Source organism: Drosophila sechellia, chromosome 2R (genome assembly GCF_004382195.2).
Source record: "Drosophila sechellia strain sech25 chromosome 2R, ASM438219v1, whole genome shotgun sequence".
Classification (NCBI taxonomy): Eukaryota; Metazoa; Arthropoda; class Insecta; order Diptera; family Drosophilidae; genus Drosophila; species Drosophila sechellia.
Genome location: NC_045950.1, coordinates 5,066,356 through 5,091,087, shown reverse-complemented (window position 1 = coordinate 5,091,087; position 24,732 = coordinate 5,066,356). Strand labels below are relative to the sequence as shown.

The 24,732-nt window shown below is 48.8% G+C and overlaps 2 protein-coding genes across 5 annotated transcripts in view; both read right to left on the bottom strand.

Annotated features, from left to right (window-relative positions):
- LOC6608236 (nephrin) overlaps positions 1–24,732 on the bottom strand; it is a 57,230-nt gene that overhangs the window by 12,641 nt on the left and 19,857 nt on the right. Inside the window, exons 3-20 of one of the 4 annotated variants that reach the window (XM_032715249.1) lie at positions 23,570–23,722; positions 21,425–21,598; positions 19,525–19,678; positions 19,277–19,413; positions 17,305–17,472; positions 17,105–17,236; positions 14,313–14,449; positions 13,434–13,587; positions 12,811–12,948; positions 12,351–12,515; positions 11,762–12,040; positions 11,420–11,701; positions 10,901–11,324; positions 10,493–10,659; positions 9,362–9,550; positions 8,251–8,400; positions 1,797–1,951; positions 104–215 (exon numbers count right to left, since the gene is read on the bottom strand). In XM_032715249.1, coding sequence (XP_032571140.1) covers positions 104–215; positions 1,797–1,951; positions 8,251–8,400; positions 9,362–9,550; positions 10,493–10,659; positions 10,901–11,324; positions 11,420–11,701; positions 11,762–12,040; positions 12,351–12,515; positions 12,811–12,948; positions 13,434–13,587; positions 14,313–14,449; positions 17,105–17,236; positions 17,305–17,472; positions 19,277–19,413; positions 19,525–19,678; positions 21,425–21,598; positions 23,570–23,722 — 3,270 coding nt within the window. Of the gene's footprint in view, positions 1–103; positions 216–1,796; positions 1,952–7,077; positions 7,537–8,250; positions 8,401–9,361; positions 9,551–10,492; positions 10,660–10,900; positions 11,325–11,419; positions 11,702–11,761; positions 12,041–12,350; positions 12,516–12,810; positions 12,949–13,433; positions 13,588–14,312; positions 14,450–17,104; positions 17,237–17,304; positions 17,473–19,276; positions 19,414–19,524; positions 19,679–21,424; positions 21,599–23,569; positions 23,723–24,732 lie in introns of those variants that run through there. The other 3 variants (XM_032715246.1, XM_032715247.1, XM_032715248.1) reach the window with 3 other exon arrangements.
- Positions 15,556–17,002, bottom strand: LOC116800419. The gene has a single exon (XM_032715250.1). The coding sequence runs from the start codon at positions 16,865–16,867 to the stop codon at positions 15,758–15,760; it is 1,110 nt and encodes a 369-aa protein (XP_032571141.1). The 5' UTR covers positions 16,868–17,002; the 3' UTR covers positions 15,556–15,757.

Genomic DNA, 24,732 nt, shown 5'->3' with positions numbered 1-24,732 from the left:
TTATAAACACTAAGTTAATTACTCTGTGAGTGATTGAATTGCAATAAAATTTCCCACTCAGTTAGGTATATTTTAGAGATCGTTTTATGGAACATACACTTACCAACATTATTCGGATAGATGACTGGCAGGGTGCCATCCTTCTGATATCTGGGCGGCGGCATATCCGAGCCCTCGACGAGATACGTGGACGCCGCCTTCTTGCGCGCCTCGTCCTGCGAATAGAGAAGGATACGGGATGTGTTGACTGAGTGGAGCGCGGCAGATGCGACGTGGTCGGGTATATATCAATTTATATTCCCATTCCCATTTGAGTAATGCCTAGTAATTACTCCACACTTTGCTTTTTGGCATACTTTGGGAAAGGCGTTGAAAGTCGTTGGCGCGTAATTGACAGCCACAATGACAGCGGCGACACACGGACACCAAGGACGACCAGGAACAACCCAGAATGGCAAGGACAAAAAGCAAGGACGTCCGGGATTGGATCGGATCAGATGGGGGCTGATTTATAACACGCGCGGTCGCAGTTTACGCACTTTACATACTTTCACTTCAGCTTCTGCGGGTTAGGCAGTTGCTGCGGTTTTCCTGCCGCTGCAAGATTACGGCGATAATAAATGATTTTAATAATTTGAAACGATTTGTTTGAAGCAGCCTCCCAAACTCAGTCCCCCACTTAGCTCAACACTCAGTGCCAGACTTGGGCCCGTTTTATTCTCCGCTTAGCCCACTTGCAGGCTCATCATTATCATCATCAGCGCCGCGTAATTAATCACGACGTCTTAGCGACGACGTCGGCATGCCGCTTCCGCTTCCGCTCCGCTGGTCTGGACTTGTTCCTGGGCCGCATCTTGGACTGGACTGGACTGGTCTGGTCTGGTCTGGGCCTGGTCTGGCACTTCCTGCCTGCCCTGCCTCGGGCTGCTCTCATCTCGAGCATTGGCCATAATTGAAAACCCAGGGCCGCAGGCCAGGGGGATTGCTCTGGTGACCACTCTCAACATTGAGAGCTGGCAGGACTTTCTTGAACCGAATGGAAACCCTATGATGGCTTGAATTTGTTTTGCTGCTTATTAACTCCTTTGTAGTTATATTTATGCCTTCTTTAGCATATTTATTTCAACTTTGGTTGCCACCTGAAGCTATTCTTAAGCCTTCAGTCAGTCACTGGCTTCATGTCTAATGGGTTTTAATGTTTGAACTACTTAATTTAATTTGGTTTTATTAAAGCGAACTGCGACAATGGGATGACCTACAAAATATATGAAGGTATCAGGGGTTCAAGCTCTGCTTCAATCGGACTTTAAATATTTTTGTTAGAAATTTTAAAACTACATATCGTTGGTTCTAAGAGAACTAAACTCACTTGCAGTATAGAAAGGATGTGTGTTGTAATATTGAAAATTGTCAGGACATTCTAAGATTACCGCTTACAGATTCGATATCCATCGCATACAAAGTAGCGCATTCCAAATAGGCGTGAACGATAAAGGGTCATATTCAAATTGAACGACTTCGGGGAAATCGCACCGTTCTCCGCCGGTGACAATGGCAAGTGACGCCCCTGCGCCTGCAGGACATCTATTAAGCAATGGAAAATGCCTAAAATGCCAGACGATTTTCCACTGCCGGCTCCCTTTCCTTTCCCCTTTTCGTTGCCTTTGTGCCCATTCACAAATTGCATATTCATGCTGATACAAAAAGAGAAATGAGGCAAAAATGGCGAAAAAGTTTGGGAAAAAATGGATGCAAAAAATAGTCGGCTTATAGGTAGAGATCCTAGCTGTACTCACAATATATTCCGGCTGGCTGCTGCCCTCATTGGAGTACGACTCGCTCTTCTCCGAAACGCTGGACAGCGTCTCGCCGGTGACGGTGTCATTATACGAACTGGGCGCGTACATCTCGATGGTTGCCGTTTTTGCCGGTTGATTTGTAGTTTCCGCCACTGTATTCCAATGCCGCCGACACACGAAAAAATGGCGACGCCACGAGGAGCGGACCGGAAAGGCAAGGATCGGAGAAGGGCGGAGCAGAAACCGAGGGAAACGGATCCGAACGCCAAGGTATGCGCACAAATATTGAAAAGGTGTAATTGGCAATGACATCCCGAAAATTGATGATTCGCCGCGGTGCCAGGTGGAGCAGGAGGTGCAGGTGGAGCAGGGGTTGGTTTTTTGCGGGCGTTGATGCAGTGCGCCAGGAGGTGGATATGAGGTGGCCAATTGTGTTGCAGTGGCAGGTTCAGGCAATGCAAATCAAATGCAAATAGCCAAGATTGTCAGAGTGCCAGAAACAGGAGTAGGCGAATAGTGTGAATGGAATGGATGGTGTGGGTGGGTGGATCGATTGGATAATGGGTGTTTTTCGGGTGGTGTTTGAGTGTTTACACGGTCGCAGGCATTGTGTTAATTATTCACATTTGTCGCAGCATTCGTTGATGTGCATTTCGTTGCATTTCGATGCGGTGTCGGAAACAAAGTAAGGCACATCGGGTAATATTAATGAGTTGATAGTGGGGCAAAGGTAAAAATACAATTAAATGATTTATGGCCAGGTTTCCGCAGAAGTTAACACGTGTTCGTCGCAAAGTGAAGTCCATTATTGTAGCGCATTCCAGTCACGCGACGATGGGATATGTAAAGTATATAAAAATAGTTCACATTATAGGATATTGTTTAAATATTTTCAGATTCCCTGGCTGTTGCTGCTGCTGCTGCTGTAGATAACAATATTTCTGTAATGCCTGGTACCTTAAAAACTTAATTCAAACATACTACTGCTGATCCGTTTGGATAAAGAAGGTCTAATCTAAATTGCTACACTTTTTAGATAAAATTCCTATAGAGATAGCTTTCACGGTGTATTTCAGCTTTTGTTGTTCTCAAGCGCTTTTCCCACACAATTTACAACGATTTCGGGCGGAGTCAGCAGAAAGGCAAAAAGCAATAGACACGTGTGGCTCCATGTGGCCCCCATGTCAGCCACGTTGGCAATGTTCCTGCTGATGGCGATAGGTAAATGGGCAATGGTAAGTGGACATTGCCCTGCCACTCAGCTGCTATCGCCATCATTGCCATCATCATCGTCCTCGAGCTATGCAAAGATATAATGGCCTACGGTTTCTTAATAATACATTTTCCAGGATGTGGATATGGGGGATATACTCGTGTGGGGGTCCTGGGCGTCACGTCCTCCGGTTACGTGACATGCGGGGACTATTAGTCGATAAAATGGCCGTTTTCTGTTAATTTGCACAAGGAACATTGAATGTTTGGCAATTATCAAAATTACTTTATGCACGTTTGTGTGTTGTTCGTTGTTCGATGGTTGTTCGATGTACGAGCATAATGAATATTTAACAAATTGCAGCCGAAAATTCGAGGTAAATTGCTTTGTTCTGTCTCCATTTTGTTTGTTTTTCTGCTGTTTATTCTGCGCTGCCGATGCTTCAATTTGCATTTTTTATGATTGACCAACATTCGGCTGCGTTTGGTTGGGTTTTAATTCATTAAACATATGCCCAACCAATCCGGAGTCTATACACTTTTGTGGGGGCACTCATAGGGAAAAAATTAAAAATTGAAAATGCATTTAAATGCAGAACCGGTCTGCCGATGACAGCGCCCTATATATATTCCTATTCACCTATATATATATATATATATATCTAGATGTGTGCATCCTGCGAGAGCTCACTGATTTAATGGCTTAGCGAGTTAAAAACATTTTGGGCATTTGACAGTTGTTTTATTTATGACGACAAACGAGTTTTCCGGCAGAAGTGCATTCGGTTGCAAGGGGGAGGGGGGAGGGAGGGGGGGTATTTAAAATAATAGACCTGGCTTTAATCAATTAAGGCAATTAAAAACATGACCGCTCACCTACACGTTTTTGTGTTTTCGCGCAAAGAGAGCCAGCGCCCTTATAAATGAATTTAGGAAACAAAAGCTTAGATTACATAGGTAAATGAGTATTCGAAGTGGGTGTACCCTATATTTGGGTCATATAAACTAAGCATTAATGCTAATCATTTTATTTAAAAGCCAGTATAAGTTTTTGATGCTCTGTTGTTTCTCCTAATTCCGTAAAGCCTAAGCGACCCCTTAACAGGGTATCGTTGTCCGGCGGACGGGCTTATCACTCTCCGCCGCTCCCGGGACAGTGGACACAATGCGGTGGCCACCGTCAAAGCAGATGCTAAATAATCCGCTCCTTGTTTTTCTGGTTGCCACTGCACTTTGCGGCCACGCCACGCCGCACGGAGATTACAAATTTTGCACTTATGCTCGGAAAAGCCAGACCGGATCTCTTTCTATAAACCTATGTAGGATGTGTGGTGCGGGCGGCGCGGCGGCTTAGACAGAAGCTGTGGTCATCTGGCCACGTTAATGACGGCGACGTCTGCTTTGAAGGTCTTTTCTGGTAAGCCCTCTGGTCCGGCCACCGCTCTAAATTATTCGCTGGCCGGGATTGTGGTGTGCCATTTGCTCTCCGGCCATTTGAATGTGCCGGGTGCTGAGCTATTTCGCGCATTGTTTCAGCGCCCGGCGATGAATTTATGAACTCCCATTCTCCATTCTACGTTCCCCGTTCCCCGTTCCCTGTTCACCATTGCCCATTCCTGCTGCAAAAGGATCCGCTCTTTCGGCCTGTCATGGCCAGTTGCATAAGCAGCAAACTTTTCGACATTGCTGAGCCAGCCCTCTGGCCTCCATCACCCCCTGTTTTCGGCCAGATTTCCCCGATTTCCTCGATTTCCCTGACCACGACAGCCTGTGCGCTTATCTCTTCAGATTCGATGTCGCAGCTCCCTCACGCACGCCACAGAAGCGACCCAATCCCCTGGCCAGTTCCCCGGGCCTCCGTCAATTGTTTAAAGAGTGTCAAAGTCAAGTGCTCGCCAGTGCGGGGCGACCATCGGGACTGAGTGGTGGGAGCCTGGCTGGGTGGTCTTATCGCTGGTGGCAACGTTGGCATAAAAGTTTCGGTCCGACCCGCCCGCCAAGTCGTAAAAGTGTCGCACTCAACTATATCCCTATACCCGAGATCGGGTTGCGGGCCATTTCACTTTTGCGCCGGCACTCGCTCTAAAGTTTCACTCCTGGCCAAAAGATAATACACCCTCGGTGTTGATGGGTGCACTTGCTCTTTCTCTCTCTCTCTCTATTTCCTGTTTGGGGGCTCCAGCAAAAGTTGGCATTTTTTGTGCCTCGAAATCTATTGCCATATGGAGCTAGGCCCATGCCCCTAACTTTGTTAACCACTCACGAAGGGCCCGGACCAATTGTTTGATGCAATTCCTCTTTGGACTTTTAAGTGGGCCAGGAATGTGCACTTGAACAGAGCTTTTGATTGTTTTGAAAGCAGCTAAGATCATACTTTACCAGATTCAGTGCTTGGTTGATTTCAGAGGTGAAGTAAGCTACCTAAAAACTCATTTACAGAAACAGATAATCCTTATTTTAATTTATGGGCCTTCCAAACTAAAAGCTTTTTTTTTTTAATACGTTTTTTTTTAAATACGTTTTTTTTTACCACTTTTCATATTGGTTCTTATCAAAGATTATTTTCAGTGTGAGGTCGCACTCCCTATCCACTTTTTGGGGCCAGCCGAAAGGCAATAAACATTAGAGATGGCGCTATTCGGGATGTTCCGGCTCAGGCCCAGCTCATACGAGAATGAAATATGTGGCACTGGGCATTGACTGTGGCTGCGGCGATGCGATGGTCACTGCCGCTCTCTTGTTCATGGCAACTGTGGTCGATGACCGGCAACGGAACGAACGGACAGCGGACCACGGACAACGGACTACGGACAACGGAGTACGGACGAACGGCAGTCGGCGGCGAAGCTGAACCACTGAACCAGCTGCCAGCCGCAGACTTTTGGCATAGTTTATCGGACAGCGACAACTACAGCGAAAGGCTTCTTAGGCGGCCTCCAGTGCGGTTGGGCTTTGGTTTGCCGATGAGTGGGATTCGGGTTTAGGATAAGATGGGCCGAGGGAAATGGGCTGGGTTGAGATGAGATTTGGAGCGGGATGGATTTCCTTTTTGTGCGCCATGCGGCATTTTGACACAAAGGCACAAATGCACATTAAAAATGCATATCCGAGGGCTGCAACAAAAACACAAGTCAAGTTTCGCCAGCGAAAACATTGAAATATGCAGAGAGATATCCCCCGACAGGGTCCACCGACTTCCACTGCCAGTCGTACTCCTCCTCCCACTACCATACCCAATACCATTCCCAAGCTCCCAGCTCCGCCGGCTGGCCAACGCACCAGTTTCTCTGACAACTTCACAGAGAAAAAAGAAGCGAAATGGATGGAAAAATTGTGAACACTGAAACGGGAAAAGTAAAAATCCTTTTGGGCATTGTCAGTTATCGGCTTTTGACAGGGATAAGGGGATGGGGATGAAGATGGGGGATGGGGATGGGGATGGGGATGAGGATGCGGCTGCTCCCCTTGCCGTACATTGTCATAAAAATGTTGTTTCTTCCAGGAGGGTTTTCCTCAACTCCTCAGCTGCTCGCATTCGCATTCGTTTTCGGTTTGGCTGCTGTGTTTGTTTGCAGCAAGACTGAAATATGAATTTTCTTTTGTGTGGAGAGGGATTGCATTCGTATCCCGGCACTCGCCATTTGTTCAACTGTGCCGCACTGCCAGCGAAACGAAGGACAGAAATAATGGAGTCTGGCCCGGCCTGGGATTCTTAGGGAAATTTCTTATTTATGTCCTGCGGCTGTAGTTCATGCTTTTCGTGCTTCCCGTTTGAAAATGTCAAAAAATAGCTGGCCCACATTTCGTTGCCCGATTAAGTCAGTTTAGTTTAGTTTCGGGGCGTGTCGCCCTCTTTTTCACTCGCCTAATGAATCAAAAGTTTTCCACTGACAGAGCCCGAGATGATAATCAAGTCATAACTCAAATGTTTACGAAAACTGCATGGCAGAGCACACATTACAGCAGCAAATAAGCAAAACTGCAACACTCTGGCCAAAGGAATGACATTTAGCCTGGTTTTTAAAACAAAATAGGAGCATTAAGTTAATATACAGTTGTAAAAACTGTTCGTATATAATTACTTAGGAACAGAAACTATTATTAAATATAACATATAAGTAGGATATGGTGTCTATTGCTTAAATATCTGTCTGTTCCCTTCCTGCCCAACCAGAAACTGACTCGTTCATACGCGTATATTTCGAGACCTTTATTGTGGCTTTAGTGCTTCTTTAGCCGCCGTATTGAGTTCGGGATCCAGTCGCACTTGCTGCCCGGCTCATGCACTACGGCTCAATGGAAATAATTTGGTTAGCCGGCAAATGTGCTGTGCAAGTCGACTGGCGGCGGCATTAGCGATTCTGTGCTGGCACATTGCGTATACGCCGTGTGTGCGGGCCACGTCTCGAATTTGCCAATCAGTTGGATGGAGTGGCTCGGCTAAGGAAAGCTGGTCGGGAAAATGGTAACAATTGGACTGATGGCGCCATCAGGGTTTCCATTTTAAAGTTGGCTCCACTGCACTCTAGTGGTGAAAAATAATTTCGTTTTAATAAACAGCCCTCGGCAAACATGTCCAGCAATTGTCGACACGTGCGCCCCGACCTCTGAACCCCGTCCGCCGCCGATGAACTGAGAAAGCAATCTGATTTCCGGGAGATTGTGCATTCAGCTAAGAAAACGATGCACATTTGTCTTGCTGGCTGTCCGAGACGCTTGTTCAATAAACAGCAGCTCTTGGCTGCCGGGTGCCCAGGATGCATCATTATTTTCTGTCATCATTATACTCCAGCCGGAGACTTCTTGCCTTGGCTGCTGCATCCTGGCCATGCCATGCTTGGCATTGGTTGCATTGGTTGCTGGCGGAAATTACCAGAAGCCAAGGCGGGAAAGTGATCCGGGTGGAGTGGATGGGTCCTGGGAGCCTGCGTATGCAGGAAATTGTTTAGTGAGCTTCATAAAGAGAAAGCAACGTCCTCAGTGGGCAGCGGAAGCACACAACGCGCTCGCTTCCGCTTCCGGTGGTGTCACGGAAGCGGTGCCGGCTGCCGCTGCAACATGGCAGTGCAATTGTCTAGTGGCTCTCGGAGTGGATTTCGGAGTGCGCCCCAGCCCCGCTCAGAAGTAACCTCAATCAAAGACGGACCCCAACTAGCAGCCACAGCAAATAAACCAGTGCAGTGCATATACTGCCCAAATAATAGTCACAATAATAATACTAAAAAATAATAATAATAACCTTTCTTGCGGCGCTGATGCACAAAGAACCAGGCAACCAGCGACGCGTTGACCAGGAGGAAGCCGAATGCCGCCAGAGAGATGCCAATTATGACCAGATTCGGTGTGTTGCTGGAGTCCTCGGTTAACTCGGCTGGCATCAGTTCAAGTCCTTGACAAAACGAACCATGCAAAAAAACAACGAAAAAAAATGATTGCGAAAATAAAACAATAAATAAATGCGAAATGAAATGAAAATTGTAATAAAAAGGAATAATATCGTGAGGAATAAAAATATAAAATGGCGCAGAGCATAGCAATGAACGCGCTGCCCCATTTCCACTTGCGTCCGCCTCGGATTCGGATTCGGACTCTGAATCGGGGACTCGGCCATGGGCTCCGGACAAAGGACGGTCTGGGGTCGGGCCGGCCAGGGGTCAGGGGTCGAATTCGGTTGGCATGGCGGGCACACGCAGCGAAATCAAATAAAGAGACCGACTAGCGACCAGCGAGTGACGCAAATCACGTAGAGCCTGCGAAGCGGAGCCGGAACATGTGATGGCAAATGAAATTAGCGACGCCATCGCCATTCCGCAGCGAATCCCATCGCGATGTCCAATCCCATTGCCATACCCATACCCATCCCTAACCCATACCCATTTCCCATCCCGATCCCAATCCCATTCCCTTGCGCAATTTGCTGACCACCGGGCACGTGCGCTGACAACGCCCACAAATTAAAAGAAAATAACGGAGGCGACTGCGAGTCGAGCCGAGGGAATTAGGAATTCAAATGTCCATGGACTCGAGCTCCGCGGTTCCGCAGCTCCGACAACAGCTTCCCATTTAACCCCATCTTGGTCGATGGGGCAATAATGGCAGCACACTCAGATGATAACTATTTCTCCTAGGCACACAAATATTTCAAGAATAAATAAAAAGGCATACTACTTAGGATCATAGTTTTAAATTAATCAGACTTTTCTATAACGCTATGATATCTATTATGCTAGCTTGAGAACTATAACCCTTTTTCACTAAGATACAAGAAAGAGATGGATTATTGGACATTTCTCCCTGTGTGGCAGCAGCAGCAGCAACCGCCGGATTAACGGATTCCTGGATCCCCTCACCTCGCTTGAGGCGCTTCTCGTTCCGTTTGTGCAGGCAGCAGCCGATGACAAACACGTTGAGCAGGACAACGACGATGCCGGCGCCCACGCCCACCAGGAGCATGCCCGATGTGCCGCCCAGCGGCGTCTGGCTGGTGGTCGGCGGTCCGCCTCCTAGCGACGAGGCGGGATGCGAGGGGGGCGGGGCTTCTGGCGGACGGAATGCGATGCGCGAATAGTGGATAGTGGCCATTTGCGGTGGTTGCGTCGTCCGTTTTGTTGACGTTGGTGATGGTCGTAATGCAATTCCAATTAACAGCAGCAAGGGTCGGAGGAGATCATTGAGTGAGACAACAAATCGGATTGAGCTGGCTCCATATGAGCCCATGGTAACGTCTGGCTGAAAGCCATTTCTTACGCTTCATAAACTACAGTCGCGTCCATTTGAATAGCCCAGCTGATGGTGGTGCAGGCCCAGTTGAAATGGGTTCCCTGCTTCCCTGTAAACCTTTTCAACCTCTACGAAAACTATGTTGTGTTTAATTTTAGCAAACATTGACGCCTTAGCTAATAACTGCTAGTATTTCATATCATCCCCACCTTTATGATTACTGTTCTATGGTTTTTGTAGGTGTCCATGGCTGCACCTGGTTTGTCTATCTATTTGTAAACATCTTGCTGGTTAATTACTTTCATCACTAATTTCGTTTGTGGAACATGTATGCCAAAATGATTTGAATTCTCTGATTTATTTGGATTCCGTGTCTGCACGGCCTGTATTTCTTCGGAAATAAAATAACCCCAGTGTATGGGTTAATTTTACTTCATCAATTATTTCGGATGACTCATTCCATGCGTCCATGCGTTCTTCTAATTAGGCTGATAGCTGCTTATCATACTGGCTACCTAATAAATTCCACAAATCTGCCGAATAGCTGCCTGACAACTGGCCCGGCACCACCATCACCACCATTACCACCCACACCTGGTAGTTACCGATGTTCCGATTCTTCTGCAGGATCGAACCCCTGCTCCGTTGGGCAGTGGCCATAAAAGCCAAATGGTGGACTCGCATAAATCAATGTCAGCATTGCTGGTCGAGTGCGGCACTCGCGGCTAATTTGAATGCCTCGCACTGAGGGGCGGACTTACCTTTGGTCTCCGCCCGCGCCAAATCCGGCAGGTAGGTGCTCTGGCCCAGCTCGTTCCAGGACATCACCGAGAACAGGTAGAGTGTATTCATGCGCAGCCCGCCGATGGTCAGCTTGTGGCTGTTGGGCAGGCCATCGATGTATTTGTACTGTTCACGGTCGGCCATCCTGCAAATGAGAAGGCAGAGTGCAATTTCATTATTGCCAGGACCCTTGATAATTGCAAACGGTGAGCATGTGGAAAACGGACGCTTCTGAATCTTCAAGAGTAGCGCTAATTTAATGAATATGATTTTTTTGCTAAAAAATTCTGTCATATTGTTAACACTTATAACTTAAATGAATGGCTCTACAGAAGCTTTTAAAAATTGTTTCCCGTGCATGTTATGAATGTCCGAATATGACTCACCTATAACGGACTCGGTAGGAGGCCTTAAGGCCACCATCGAATCCCGGAGTCCAGGCCACAGTGACTGTGTCGTGGGTGACGTTCAGGATATTCAGACTGAGGGGTGGGTCAGGCTGCGAGGTGATCTCCAGGCGCACGGTCTCCACTGCTTCACCCAATTCGTTTCTGGCAACGCACTCATAAGCTCCGTAGTCCGCGGGCGCCACTTTGTCCACGATGAGGGTGGACTCGTAGGTCAGCGAGTCAATCTTGCGCTCCTCCACCTCGTATTTGTACGTTCGGTTGATGGGCAGGTCCTTCTTGTCCTGCCGCCAGATGAACTGCGGCTTTGGCGAGCCCTGTGCCCGGCAAGGCAGACGACCACGTTCCCCCGTCCCACTGGCCGCCCGCAGGAGCGTGGGAGCCTTGGCGATTTCAGGTGCAACTGGAGTTAGGGACGAGAAGATGTGGATTGGGATAAGTGAAGTGAATCATAGATAGGTAAGACGACTACTTTCTTTTACTTAATGAACCACTTACACTTGACAATCAGAAGGATATCGCGGTTAGTTGGATTGTCCACACGATTGTCGGCCACGCACCGGAAGTTACCCACATCCTCCCGCTTCGCGTCCTTGATGTGGAGGTAGGATGTGCCGTTCGCAAAGGTCGTCGATGTTTTCACGGTCATGTCGTAGCCGACTCGCTCCCACTTTACGTGCTCCTCGGTCAGTGGTTTGCCCTCCACGGTGCAGGAGAGCATTGCATCCTCGCCGGGATTGACGACGATGTTCTCAGACACCGACTTGATGGTGGTTCCGTCTGCATGGCGATGGCCGAAATTAGCCTAATAAAGGGAATCACAGACAGGTAAGTACTTACATTCTACCACGACAGTGATGTTGAGGGTGGCTCCTCCCTGTGAGTTTGAGGCGCTGCAGGAGTAGATTCCCGCATCATCCCGATGTAGGCGTGTGAAGTTCAGGCTGCCGCCATCCGCAAAGATGCGATGATCGCCGTCCTGCGGAGTTGTTGTTCCATCCTTGGTCCACTTGTATGTCACTGGAGTGGGATTGGCCCGAGTTTGGAGCGACACCTGCAGCGATTCGCCCTCCACGCCCACCGCCGTCGACGAGGGCGGGGGCACGAACTTGGGTCGATCTGGGGATTAAGGATATACCAAATGTATTCCAGTCAAACTTTGGTTAACCGGGCTATTCCGATATCTCTTGGTAATCCTTATCTCATTAATTTAACATTTAACCATTAAACAATTGATCTTAATGGCTCATATTATGGTAGTTCAAACGGGTTTTCATTTCGAAAGTTCAGCCAAAGGATACAAAGAAACAGGATTGGCTTAGGGATATCGGACACAAGTTCAATTGCCGCTCTTGTGTGCAATTGCTTAAAGAGTCGGCCAGCGATTGCTGATCCCGTCTAATTGAGCAATTAAGCGGGATGTACTTACACAGGACATCCAGGCTGACCGCCTCGTGGGCGCTCCGCTGAAGAGCCTCGTTGGCGCTCTGGCAGGTGTAGACCTGGCCGTTCATTTCCTGTGTGACGTTCACCCTGAACTCCAGCGTCGAGACCGTGCCGCCCCAGAGACCCGGCTTGGACGTGTTATTAATGCCTGTGGGTTGGGGCATGTCGGGAGTTCCGGTGGGCGGACAGGGACACAGGATCCGGATGGGGCAGGGCAATGGGATGAGGTAGGAACGGGAGCGGAGAAGAAATGGGCGTAATTTTAGTGACTGGCAAGCGAACCGGATGTTGTCGTGGAAACGCCTCGCACCAGCAAAGTGCACTGGTGGCGCCGGCAAGTCCATGGCGAATTGCGATGGGCAAGCTTCCAATTGCCAAATCGCTTGGCCAGGCCCAAAGAGGAAAGCAGGCCAAGCAGCCATGCCCTTGCATACCGTACGTACCTTCGATGGGTATGCCGTCCTTCCACCAGGACAGCTTCGCCGGCGGATTGCTAGAGCTCGAGTCACAGATGATAGTTGCCTCCATGCCAGGTCGCAGTTCTTTCGGTTCAATGCGTATTTTGACCGTCTCCGGGGCAACTGGAAGAGCGAGCACACACCCCAATGGGTAATAAGAAAGGATGCGGTAGTCTACAAGCCCCCCTTTCCCAAATTCAAAGCGCAGCTGCTGCACTCAACAAAACTATTTGACCATTCAGCTACATTATAAGTTGCAACTATTATCTATTACTACTATTGTATTTATTTTTCAGAAATACTTGGAAACACCTTGGAAATTATAATAATAAAAACATTTTTTTTTATCAAATTTCTTACATTTAAAAGATAAAGAAAATATTCTTTATGTAAAGAAAAATATTTAAGCCAATGGTGAATTTTCTATTTCAGAGTTAGTTATTATTGGGTTCGACTAAGCTAAGAATATGGTAAACTGTAATAACAAATCTAAATGATTAGTAGATGTCTTATAAGGCGCCCCTATTTATTTAGTTATTTTTATTATTTCTTATTTACTATTAGTTATTTTCTTAAGTCAAAGCATTATTAATCTGATATATACTCACAGTGGACGCTGAGCGTGGTGGACTGAAAGAGCGGGATCTCGGTGGCGCTGTTGGAGGCCTCGCACCGGTACTGGGCCTGGTTGTCGGACACGTTGGCTAGAATGGTGATTTCGGCCGACACCGATTTGTCCGCCGCCCGTATGACCGAGTTTATCTGCAGCGGGATGGAGTACTTATATATTTTTTTTCTGGCTGGAAAGCATCTCCGCAGAGCGCAGTTGGCGGATGCATTTTAATTTCGCTGATAAAACGTCGTCTAATCTGGGCGAGCAAGCGAGCAAGCGAGCGAGCTAGCGACCTGGAGAGCAAACACGGCACACAGATGAGTCCCCCGAGGGGCAGAGATGAAAACTCTGACACCGCAACAAATGGGAAACGCTAAAACAGGAAGCCGCACCTGAAACTGCAGGTGCACCTGCCACCCACAACCCAGCATCCTACATTCCGTCGTTTAAGTGTGTGGGCTGATGAGCTGCGGTTGTGGATGACTTTTTTTATTTTTCCACCGTATTTACCGCCTTTTGTTCAAAGTTCTAACGATAGTTGTGCTTCCTCGATTATTGGTGGTGGGCGGAAGGTGTGAAAACCGAAATCGCTCTGGCATCAGGAGCGCAGATCACGGCTGCAATGGCTGCAGTGGCTCATTAGCACTTTAAGCCCATAAAGCGGAAGCGGAAATGGTCAACAAAAGCGCCATTATTGTTTTGCGGATGTTTGCTGCCTGCCGTTGATAGTGCTCTCTCTCCCTGTCGCTCGCTCTTTGTTCAGTGTATGCATGTGTGTGACTGTTTATGTAAGTGTGTGTGTGCGAGTGTGTGTTTGAGTTTTCTGCTGAAAATGCAAACAAAGGGCGGGAAAAAAGGAAATTTGTGCACTCACCCTTTTGTCGTTTTTGTACCATGTTAGCGTCGCCAGCGGATTGCCGCCTGATGAAACGCAGAGCAGTTTTTGCACCGAGCCAGCTGGGATAATTTGTCCCTCCATATAGCCAGAAATTAATGGTGGCGCAGGCGGATCTGTAGGGGCAGTTGGAGAACGCGGCGCGGGATAAGAAAAACGTTCCCAAAAAAAAAGAGACAAACAAAGGAGCGCCAAGCAGGGGAAATGGGACAGCGAATTGTGGGCCCAAAAACTTAGCCACGAGCCAGCAAATTATGGCCTACAACAATAACAGCAAAGGACTCGAGGGCAGCGCCAGGACTAGGACCCCCCGCTGTGTCCTTCGTGAGAGCTGCCAAGAGCGGCCGAACAATAAAAATTAAAATTATTTAATTTGCCGCGCATAAAGTAAAAATATCCGCAGGGCGTCCGCATCCTCAAGGCATGACCATGCACATACCATCGTATCGTCCTTCGTCCTTGATTGGGCGCTGGGCGGTGGACCGGGAGTGGATGTGGCCGTGGACGCTCGGGAGGACCGCTCATTATCTTTGGGGTCCGTTAGTCATTTTCAGTGCTCATGGTATGGGTAATAAATGTAAATCTCTTTCCGCCACCTCCCCCGCTGCTTTTTCCCTGTGATGTTGGTCAGAAAAATTAATTAGCGCTGCAGGAGAGCGCTCACAAAGGACATCCACCGCAGGGTCGGAGAGGCGGTGGGGCGAAGGCGGAGCCATGAGGTCTGGTTGGATAAACCGAAACTAGAATCGCAATTATTAATAAGCCCCGGCCATCGGCTTAACTACTGCCCCAAACCGAACCAACCCCACTCAACCTGTTATCGAGTGACTTTGCCTGTCAGTCCTTTCATCTTCCCCAGAAATCCGCAATCCCAGCATCCCGGTAACCTCCTCCGCCGACATCTATTTTTTCCTGCGTGTTTTTTGTGTTTCTGCCTTCGCTTATAATTGAGTCAAATGAAGAGTGACATCGAACATCGGATAATGGAGTTTGAGACACTTGCAGTTGTCGCGTGGCGGAGAAGTGTCACTCTGCGGCAGCAAAAGGGGATGCTGTCAAAGTCCGGGATGCGTACATCCAGTTGGACTTTCACGGGGGTCACCAGAGATGTGTGTGGGCATAGGAAAGTTGGCATAAACATGAATATCTTTCCATGCGTACAGAATAAAATCAGCTTTAAAGGCGATATCGAACAGAGACTTTTTTTAAACAGACATACAACTTTTATCACTCTGCAGTTAAATGAGGATTTACCAATATTCTTGAAATATTTCCAACCCACAATCAATTAATTTCATCACATTAATACCGACTGCATGCCCCATCTATGTGAAGGGGTTGATTTTAAAAAGTACTGACTACGATTTACACGACTCAAAAATATTTCCTGCACACATGAACAATTTACAGGAACCACCTGCAGGCTACAGCAATCCGCAGCTGGTAAAAAGCAGACCCCGGCTGAGCTTTCCGTTCTTAGTGCCGTAACTCTGAATGCACTCGCATATCTTGCTGCCCTTCACAATCCGCCCGAATCCCACGCGGGATCCATTGACCACGGTAAGCGGCTTGAACGAGATGGCGAAGGACAGGTGGTGGGTGAATCCCGTGACGTAAGCCTTGCTGAAGGATAATACGTAGCTGGAGGCCCCGTGGTCAATAACTTTGGCGTCGTACTCCAATGGCTGGTGGAGCAGCGAGTCCGACGACAGCATCAAATCGGTTTCCAGCCAGAGATTGGGGAACAGTCGTTTGACCATAAACTTGGAGTGCTGATTGCACATGCAGGACTTGATCAGCTGCAGCACCACCAGCGGAGCAGCCTCTGTGTACAGCTGGACCACAAACCTGCCCAGTGGTCGGGCATCCTTGAGATAGAGGTCAAAGTAGACACGCGGTCGAAAGAGGCGGCGTAGGTCGGCATCCGATTTGGGCAGCGGGATGTTGAAGGCCTCATACTTGGCCATCGCCTGGGGCGGCAACTCCAGTGGAGCGACGGGCGCCGAGCTTCTGCCCTCCCGCATCCGCTTGTCCGACAGACCGGAGTCCACCTCGCTGTTTACCTCCAGAATGCGGCGACCGAAGTCGCGATTGTCGCGCTCCAGTTTCTCCAGGGTAAGCAGGGCCATGGGAATGCCAGAGACGGCGTGCACCGTATCGTATCGAAACGGATTGATGGCTCCGTGGGTGCGCATCGTCCGCGAAATCTCCACTAGCAGCTGGATGTTGGCCTTGGTGCGCTTCATGAATGTCTGCGCCTCGTCTCGGAGGTTGTTCACTCCGGTGATGCGGGCCGCCTGAAAGTTGGGCGCTTCGGCGTCCACCGTGCTGATCGCCCCCTTGATCCGCTCACGGTGCTGGTGCCACATCTTCATATGATTCACCATTAGCAGGCCACCCAGGACCTTCTTCGGCTTGGCCTTGGCCGCCTTCTTGCGCTCCTTTACCTTCAGCTGGGCGGTCAAGCGCTCCTGCTCCGTGAGTTGAGCCAGCTCGCGCTGCGAAGCGGTCACACAGATCGGAAAATCGGCCATTGAATTTGGGCGGAAAAGCGGTTATCAAGAAATAAAACTAGCAGCTAAATCGAGAATTTTCCACTTGGAATTGTTAACCGAAACGTTATTCAATTAAAACTGAAGGGAAAACGAAGTGTGGGGTTGATATGGGATGTGGAATTTTCCATTCCTGCTTTTACTCAGAAAAATTTCCCCTGCTTGGCGAATTTGAGGCATATTTTCTGCTGGAAAATCACTGGATTCGGGCATACTTACACAGCACATTGATCGTGTGGGTGGACACGACGTTCTCGGTCAGCTGCATGTTCAGTCCGTGACAGATGACGACCAGGGAGCGCTTGTTGGGCTCCACGACGGCGGTGATGTTCGAGGTGGTCGTCCAGCCGCCTGCGATGACAGGCAGAGATGGAAATGGATTAGGCAGGGGATTATGTCATACCGGCAACAGCACTTACCCTCGGGACTGACAATCGTCTTTGAGGTGGCATTGCGCACCTGCCGCCCACCCACCATCCATTTGATCTCGGCGGGCGGATTCGATGGCGCGGTGGTGCATGTCAGCGGCACAATATCGCCGACGAGCGCCTCGGTGGGTCCCATTACGGTGACGTGGGTGGGTGCAACTGGGGAGGCAGAAGGTTTCGGGTTGATTTCAGTTACCGGGAGTAGCATAATGAAGGAGGCATTAATATGTAATAGGTTTGCGGCGAGGCTCACTTGCGGCATGCTCGGAGCAGGCACACACGAGTATCTCCTGTCCTCCAGATAGCAAAGAACCCCCTGGTTTCCCGTTTCCCGCCTCCCTAATAGCCTTGGGGAGGAATGTTGGCTCCTGATGCCGCCCCAATGCAAATGATGACTGAGTGACTGACAGTCCGTCCGGCTGCGGAGCTATTACCTAATGCCGTCGAAGCAGGGAGCTGAAGCAGGAGCAGCTGCAGCTGCCACTGCCGCTGCCTTGATGGATAAGTGCATACATTACGCATACGCAGCGTTGTCTTTGGCTTCATATAGGGCCGGGACTTGGCCATGGCAATGGCGCGCGGGGAATACGAAACTTTCGACTCGATATGTTTCGCATATAAATAAACATTATGAATTCTTAACTTCTTGCATCTTTCGTCGGTCCGTCTTAGCCATACATCTTCATTCCGGGCACACACCCTGGCACACACACTCGTGAGGGGCAAAAGAATGCTGATGCTGAATGTATTCCTGCTACGTCTTCAGTTTTGTTGTTCCACATTCGTTATACATAAATAATGCGTGTGCTAAGAGCCCGGGCCGACAGCTGAGGCCACATCTGCTATCTATGCGGTGCACAGGACGAAAAAGATCCACCACAAAGGTTGGATCGATGTAACAGGCGAGTTTCGGAAAATAATACTAATAAACTTGAAATATACCAGGTTTTGAAAGCCCATATGCCAATTCTTCTAAACGACGACACAATGTTTTCTCTCAGTGCAGTGTTAGTGTGCGACTGCTCGTGTATTCGTTTGTGCTGGCCACTCAATGTGGCATACTTATTGGGGCAAGATGGGGCCGAGTGGGCAGGCCTGACCTGTATGGCGCTTAACTGGAAGCTGCCAGCTAAACGAGTTTCTGCCTAACTGAGGGCGGAGTAACCCTCACAGCGCTTAAAGCCGACTTCAGGTAAAAGATGCCAATTTCAGCGGACTGCCGAGCACTTGAAATTTAAATATCGCGCATACGCCGCGTTGAGCGGCCGCCTCATCCATTTGCATGTAAGACAACACACATGAGCCTAAGAGGCGGGTTGGCATGTGCATGTGGCATGCAAATGTTTGCTGGTCTCCTCCGACCGTCCGTCCATCCGTCCGTCCGAGTGTCGCGCTAACGACTTTGGCACCGCGCCGTTCCGCCCGTCGGCTTTGTGCGCCTGATTGCAATTGTTGTAAGTCTAACAAGCTGCGACGGCTAGGTTCAGAGATTCAGAGGCTCAGAGGTCGAGGGACTGAAGAGGAGGAGCTCTGCGCTATTTGGCACTTGAAAAGAATTTGCATTGCTTGATTTGACAAAGCCAAGTGGGACGGAGACTGGAGAGGCTTTCAAAGTGCAAACTTAGGCTTAATTGCAAAAGAAAGCAACAGCCAGCGAGCGAGTTTCCAGGACTCCATCCCCGGGCTCCAATCCAGCAGCCACTGTGAGTGAATCGTCTGCCAAGTAGGGCTGCTGGCTCTGTGGAATTTGGAAGATGTCGCTAGCAAGCCAGGCTGTTGACACAATCCAATCCCCACATCGCTGGGTTCCTCTTCCCTCCGCTTCCCTAGCCCGCATCCTGGCCTGTAATCTAGACACCCATTAAATCTGATACGCTACTCAGCCTGGGCTGCATATATAAATATGAGGAACGCACAATTAGGCGGCGCAAATTGGAAGCAGATCCTTGGGAACTCGACTTACACAGCACGGAAAGCTCCACCTCCGCCTTCAGTGGATTCTGGGACATCACGTTGCTCGCCTCGCAGCGGAATCGAGCCTTGTTATCGCCCGCCTCGGCGGTGAAGGTATAGATGTTCTCGGACAATCGGCCAGAGGTTCTGAAAGAGGTTAGTTGTCATATGATTATATTATTGTATTAACGTCTAGTTCCAGCCTGTACCCTATATCATATATGCTATGTTGCAATGATTAGATATTATGTAGCTCACCTATAGGCCATGCGTATCTGGGAGCCGTTCTTGTACCAGATGAGCTGGGCAGGCGGATTGCCGCCGCGACTCCGGCACATGAGCTCCACCGTCTGGCCGCGGCGCAGAGTTTCGCCCGCCGAGTATCCCTCGATGTAGGGCGGTCCTGGGGGATCTGTGGGATTAGATGGGAGTACGGTTTGAAAAGAACAACAACACTAAATGCCGGCAGTTTGCTGTGTTTACAGTTCGCATATTTAATTGCAACTGCTGTCCGCAAATAAATTCAATTTACACTAAAGTAAAGTGCGGCGAGCGCATATGTGTATAAATACATGTGAAATTGGTGGCGTTTTTAATTGAAGTGTTTGCATGCAAATCGTTTATGCGGTCATATGCATTATTTCCCGATTTTGCCTTTTTTGGCCTCCGATTCGGGGCGTTGGTAATTTCACTTGTTGTGGGCGTCGCACTGGGCGATTAATAATAGTGTAAAATACCGCAAAGCAGTGGAAAAAGCAGCGACATTACGTGTTGAATACATTTGGGATATTATCGGCAGATCGAATACAGTTGGTAGCAACTAGAATCGCCATTCCGCTGGAAAACTTTCGAAAAACATCAGCTCTTAACCGGCTGTAATATATTTTCCTTATCACAATTTGACAAGCGGTCAACCGTATTGAATCAACAGCAGCAATCAGGTGGGGCACAAAAGCTGCCAGGCACACACACTCTGCCCCGCAGGCATGCATCGAAAAATTAAATTAAAATCACTTGAAATATGGTAGGAGTGTGGGGTAGGGGGAGATGGGGCAGTGGGAGAGCAATAATAGCGCCATAATTAAGACCCCGCAGTAGGGAAATGAAAGGGGATACATCCCGTTTGAGCACCCCCTCCATTCCCGGCCTGAATTCGCAGATAGCACGGCTCGATTTTTCGCCATTTTCAATTTTTTTCGCTTTTTTGTACCAATTACATCGCGACGAGCTCGGGAAATGGCCAACAAACTGCGGCGTTGGGGCCACCATTTGCCAGCTGCCTATGCATAAATAACAAACATAATTAATTCGAATGTGCGTGTGCAGGTGGAGCCATCGTCATCGTGGCATCCATAGCTACGGCCTCCGGCTATTGCAGGTGCCTGGAGCCAACCACCGGCACCCCCAGTGTGCCACCAGTGCCACCACGGCCACCACTGCCAACGGCAACAATCAATAAGAGGACTTTTGGCATTCGTAATGGCCGCCGCTGCCGTGCAGCATCGCAATTCGCATCCACATTGGCATCCAGTGGCATCCAGTGGCAGCTGCGCGGCACATTAGAATTTAAAAACTAATTAATACGCGCCCGAATCGCGCAATTAGCGGCCGTGATGGCAAATGGCATCCGCATCGGGAGAGGCCGCTGGAAGCTGGGGCAAAAAATTCATTGCCTGCACTGGACGAAAATAATAGGCATTTAAGTCGGCAAGTGCGGGAAAATGGCATAAAAGTTTGAGTTATGGAGCTGATTTAAATGGCATTTAATTGAAATTCACTCGAGTGCACTGAGCAAACTGAACTAGATATTCTAAACTAAAGAGATCAGTACGTTTAAATATGACTGACTGACTTGTATGTTTCAATGTGGCTCAACTTAAATTGGTATACTAATGGGGGGCTGCTATAAAATATGAGTTTTCCAGTGCATCGAATAAAGCAGGCTGCTCCTCCTTGGAGACTCCACTCACACCCCAGCACGCACGTTCAATTGTATAGCAAATTGAGCCGGCTAATGAGGTCACCCACACGAACCCTCCGATTCCCGGCATCTCGGGGTCGTTTCCGGGCGCATCCACCCCACCATGACCAGGCGCAGTACAAATCCGCCCCAACCCAACCAAACAGATGGCGATGGAAAGGCTGAGAAGCTACTCACACAACACGGACAGTTGGACGGTGGCCCGCATGGGCATGTCCGGCGAGAGGGCCTTGTGCCGCGCCTGGCACGTGTACTCCGTGTAGTCGTCATCTGGACCTGGCTTCAGTTTCAGGCTCGACGTGGTCGTGAACCGCTTGGACGTCGACTCCTCCACGGTATCCTCGCGTTTCTCTGCAAGTAAGCCAAATATATTCGTTACTAAAAATTGCAATTGAATGGGTATATTTCGAAGTAGTAATTATTAAAAATCCAATTACTAGAAACTGGGGTATAGGTTTTTAGTTATTTTAAGCTACCCGATGTTTAAGTTTTTATTGATGTATTTACTATCGCAGAACTGTATATCTACTGCAGTTCGCTGAAAAGTGCTTAGTTTACTGCCTCGAGTCTTAAGTATTTCGCAACTCCCATCAATCCCACACCAGCAGAGTATTTTGTGACATCATTTTCAGTTATAAATTTTGAACGAGCCTCATCTGCGCGGCAAAGTGAGGCCTAAAAAACGGCTCCTGCGTCCCTGCCCCACCCATTCATCCAACTATCGTTGTGGGGCAGCAGCACCACCCACACCACCATTTCGCTGCGGGGTAATCACCAAGATGGCCGTCTGCCCACATTAACCGCCATTTACGCATCCCCACCACAGATACTCTCACACACACACACACGCGGCCCTGACAGCCTGCAAATGATACAAGACCCGGGCGGAACTGGCCATTCTCGTAAACCCCGAAACACCGAAAGCCATGGAATAGTACGGCTTGGGGTCCGGCCGGAGTCCTGCCGCAACATATTGCGTCATAAACATAATTCATCATGCAGCTTCCTTCCGCTGTCCACATTTCCTTGCGGATTTTCCTACATTTTAACGCCGTTTTGCGAATTTTCTTCCCTCTTCGCTCTTCGCTGGCTGGCCGTTATATTTTTTTGCCGCTTTGTTTTTTATATGTTTACCCGAAAAATTTCCATCATCATCGTCGCCGTGCGTTTCACATTTTAAGCATTTTTAACGCGCCAGTTGTGCTAAAATGATTTCGTTACTGGCCAAATGGCGGGAAAGGAGCGGAAAATCCGCCACCCGGAAAAAGGGGCAACTGGCTCCACCCACATGTACCGTTGTAGGGGCCATAATCATTATGAAAATTAAAAGTCGTGAAGGCGGCTAAGCGCCACCACCCACACACCCCTCTCTCCTGCTTCGTCCGCCTAGCCCATTTACCATTTACCCATTGACATTTGCATTTTTCCATATTTTCCAGCAGCGCTCTTTTCCAATTTGCCGACTGCCCAGCAGCGGCTGAATGACAAGGCACAAACAAGGGGTCCAGAACGAAGGACGAAGGACTCGGCATTCTGGACAGGACAGGACAGGATAGCGAACCGCAGAGCAGATAAGGGCCGAACATCGACATTCGGCGCTTTGTTGGAGTATAAAATTATTATTTAAGCACCGTCATCAGGCCGAAAGTCGACGTCCATTTCCCTGTGCCAGCCCTCCTTTTCCCCACATCCTGCGCATCCCCGCTCCATCATATCACATGTGCGATGGCCAAACGGTTGACTGGCGTTACTTTGCCCATCTCCATCTGCACCACCGCCACCTTCACGGGCCGGGCTCATCCTCATCCTCATCCACACCCACTTCCACACCCGCATCCGAATCCGCATCCGCACTTATCCCGGCTAAAAAGGGCCTGACCAAAACCCATTTACACTTTTTGTATTCTGCATAATGCCTTTGAAGAGAAAATGTATATTGTTATGTTCGAGCAACCCATGTTGTTTTAGGCAGTCTAATATAGCTCGGATATCTGGAGACAGTCTTCCCACGCGGCATGTGAAATTAGTGATTAAATTTGCTTATGAAATATTATTCTTGCCTTTTATTACATTGACTTATTTTATTCCTAAAAATGAATCAATAGTTTACTTTATACTAGAAGTTTCTTTAAGCACAGCTATGTGGCTCATCCACGTATCCATTTATTTAGACAGCTTAAATGAAATTTCATTATTAAGCTTAAGCTTCCTTGCATATCCCTCCCTAGATGTCCTTTGTGACAGGTGCGTGATGGCAAGCATCTTGGCACGCTTGATGGCACATGGTTGGGCATTAAGTGTAATGACTTAGTGGCTACTAACCTGGTTTGTACTCCACGTTGCCGCGATACCAGACGATTTGAGCCGCCGGCTTAGCATTGGCCACGATGCACTTGAGCTGCAGGTCCTGGTTCTCGCGCACCTCCACCTTGGAATTGTGGCTGTAACCTTTGATCTCGATCGAGGCTGGCGGAGCTGGAAAAGAGGAGCAGTGGGAACGATTAGGGGGTTGGGCCACAAAGGAAGTTCGCGGATTGTGGGTGGTGGGCGGTGTATGGTGGTTGCAGGTCGAAACAAAAGCTAATGGCTGCCAGGGAAGCTTTGCTCATTATGGAGCACAATGGCATTACGGGACGTTTTGTGGGCGTGGCACTGCCTAATGCATTGTGTGTATGCGACGACAGACGACATTGTTGATGAAGGCCCAGGTTGAATGGCCGCCGATGCAGAAACAGAAACAGCAGTTGGAATTGCTAGGTAGCTGGGGGGCTGGGGGCTGGGAAGGAATGCGCCAAGAATGCAGCATTCCGTCCTTGTTAACCACCCACTTGAAACGGCCCATCTACTGGTGCACTCAAAGAATATGGTCAGCATGGTAACTTAATACTATGTGATTTCAAATTATTCAATAGTATACCCCAATTTTATGTTAAATATGAGCAGGATGTAATTCGACCTTATGTTGTAATGATTGATTATTGGATATGTAACCATGTCTGTCATGAATTGGTATGCCTAAGGTGGCTGAAATGAAAGACATCTTGGTCTAAGCTTTTTCTCCGTGTAGGCAGGTCCCTCGTTAATGTGCTCAAATATGAGTTTCAATATTTGCGCTCAAGAGGACGTATGTATGTAGATGGCTGGTGGAGCGGGATTGGCAGCAGCCTGGCAAGCCTGAGCCGGCATGCCTTGGCAAACTGTTGAAATATACACGAGCCACCGGCGAAACAATGGCTGAGTGACGCCGGGTGGTGCCGAGTGGGTGAGCGGTGCACGCTGGCTGGTGCATGAGTGCAGCAAATGCAAGATGCAGTGGCAAGCGGGCTGGGGCAGGGAAAGTAGGAGCGAGCAGCGAAACAAACAACGAGGAACGAGGATAAAGTTAAGTGCACGTGTGCATTATTTTAATGCCACCTGAAGGAGTTTGGCTGCCATTGCCATTGCATCGCACTAAGCGGCAAAAACAACAGGAGTAGGATCCTTCC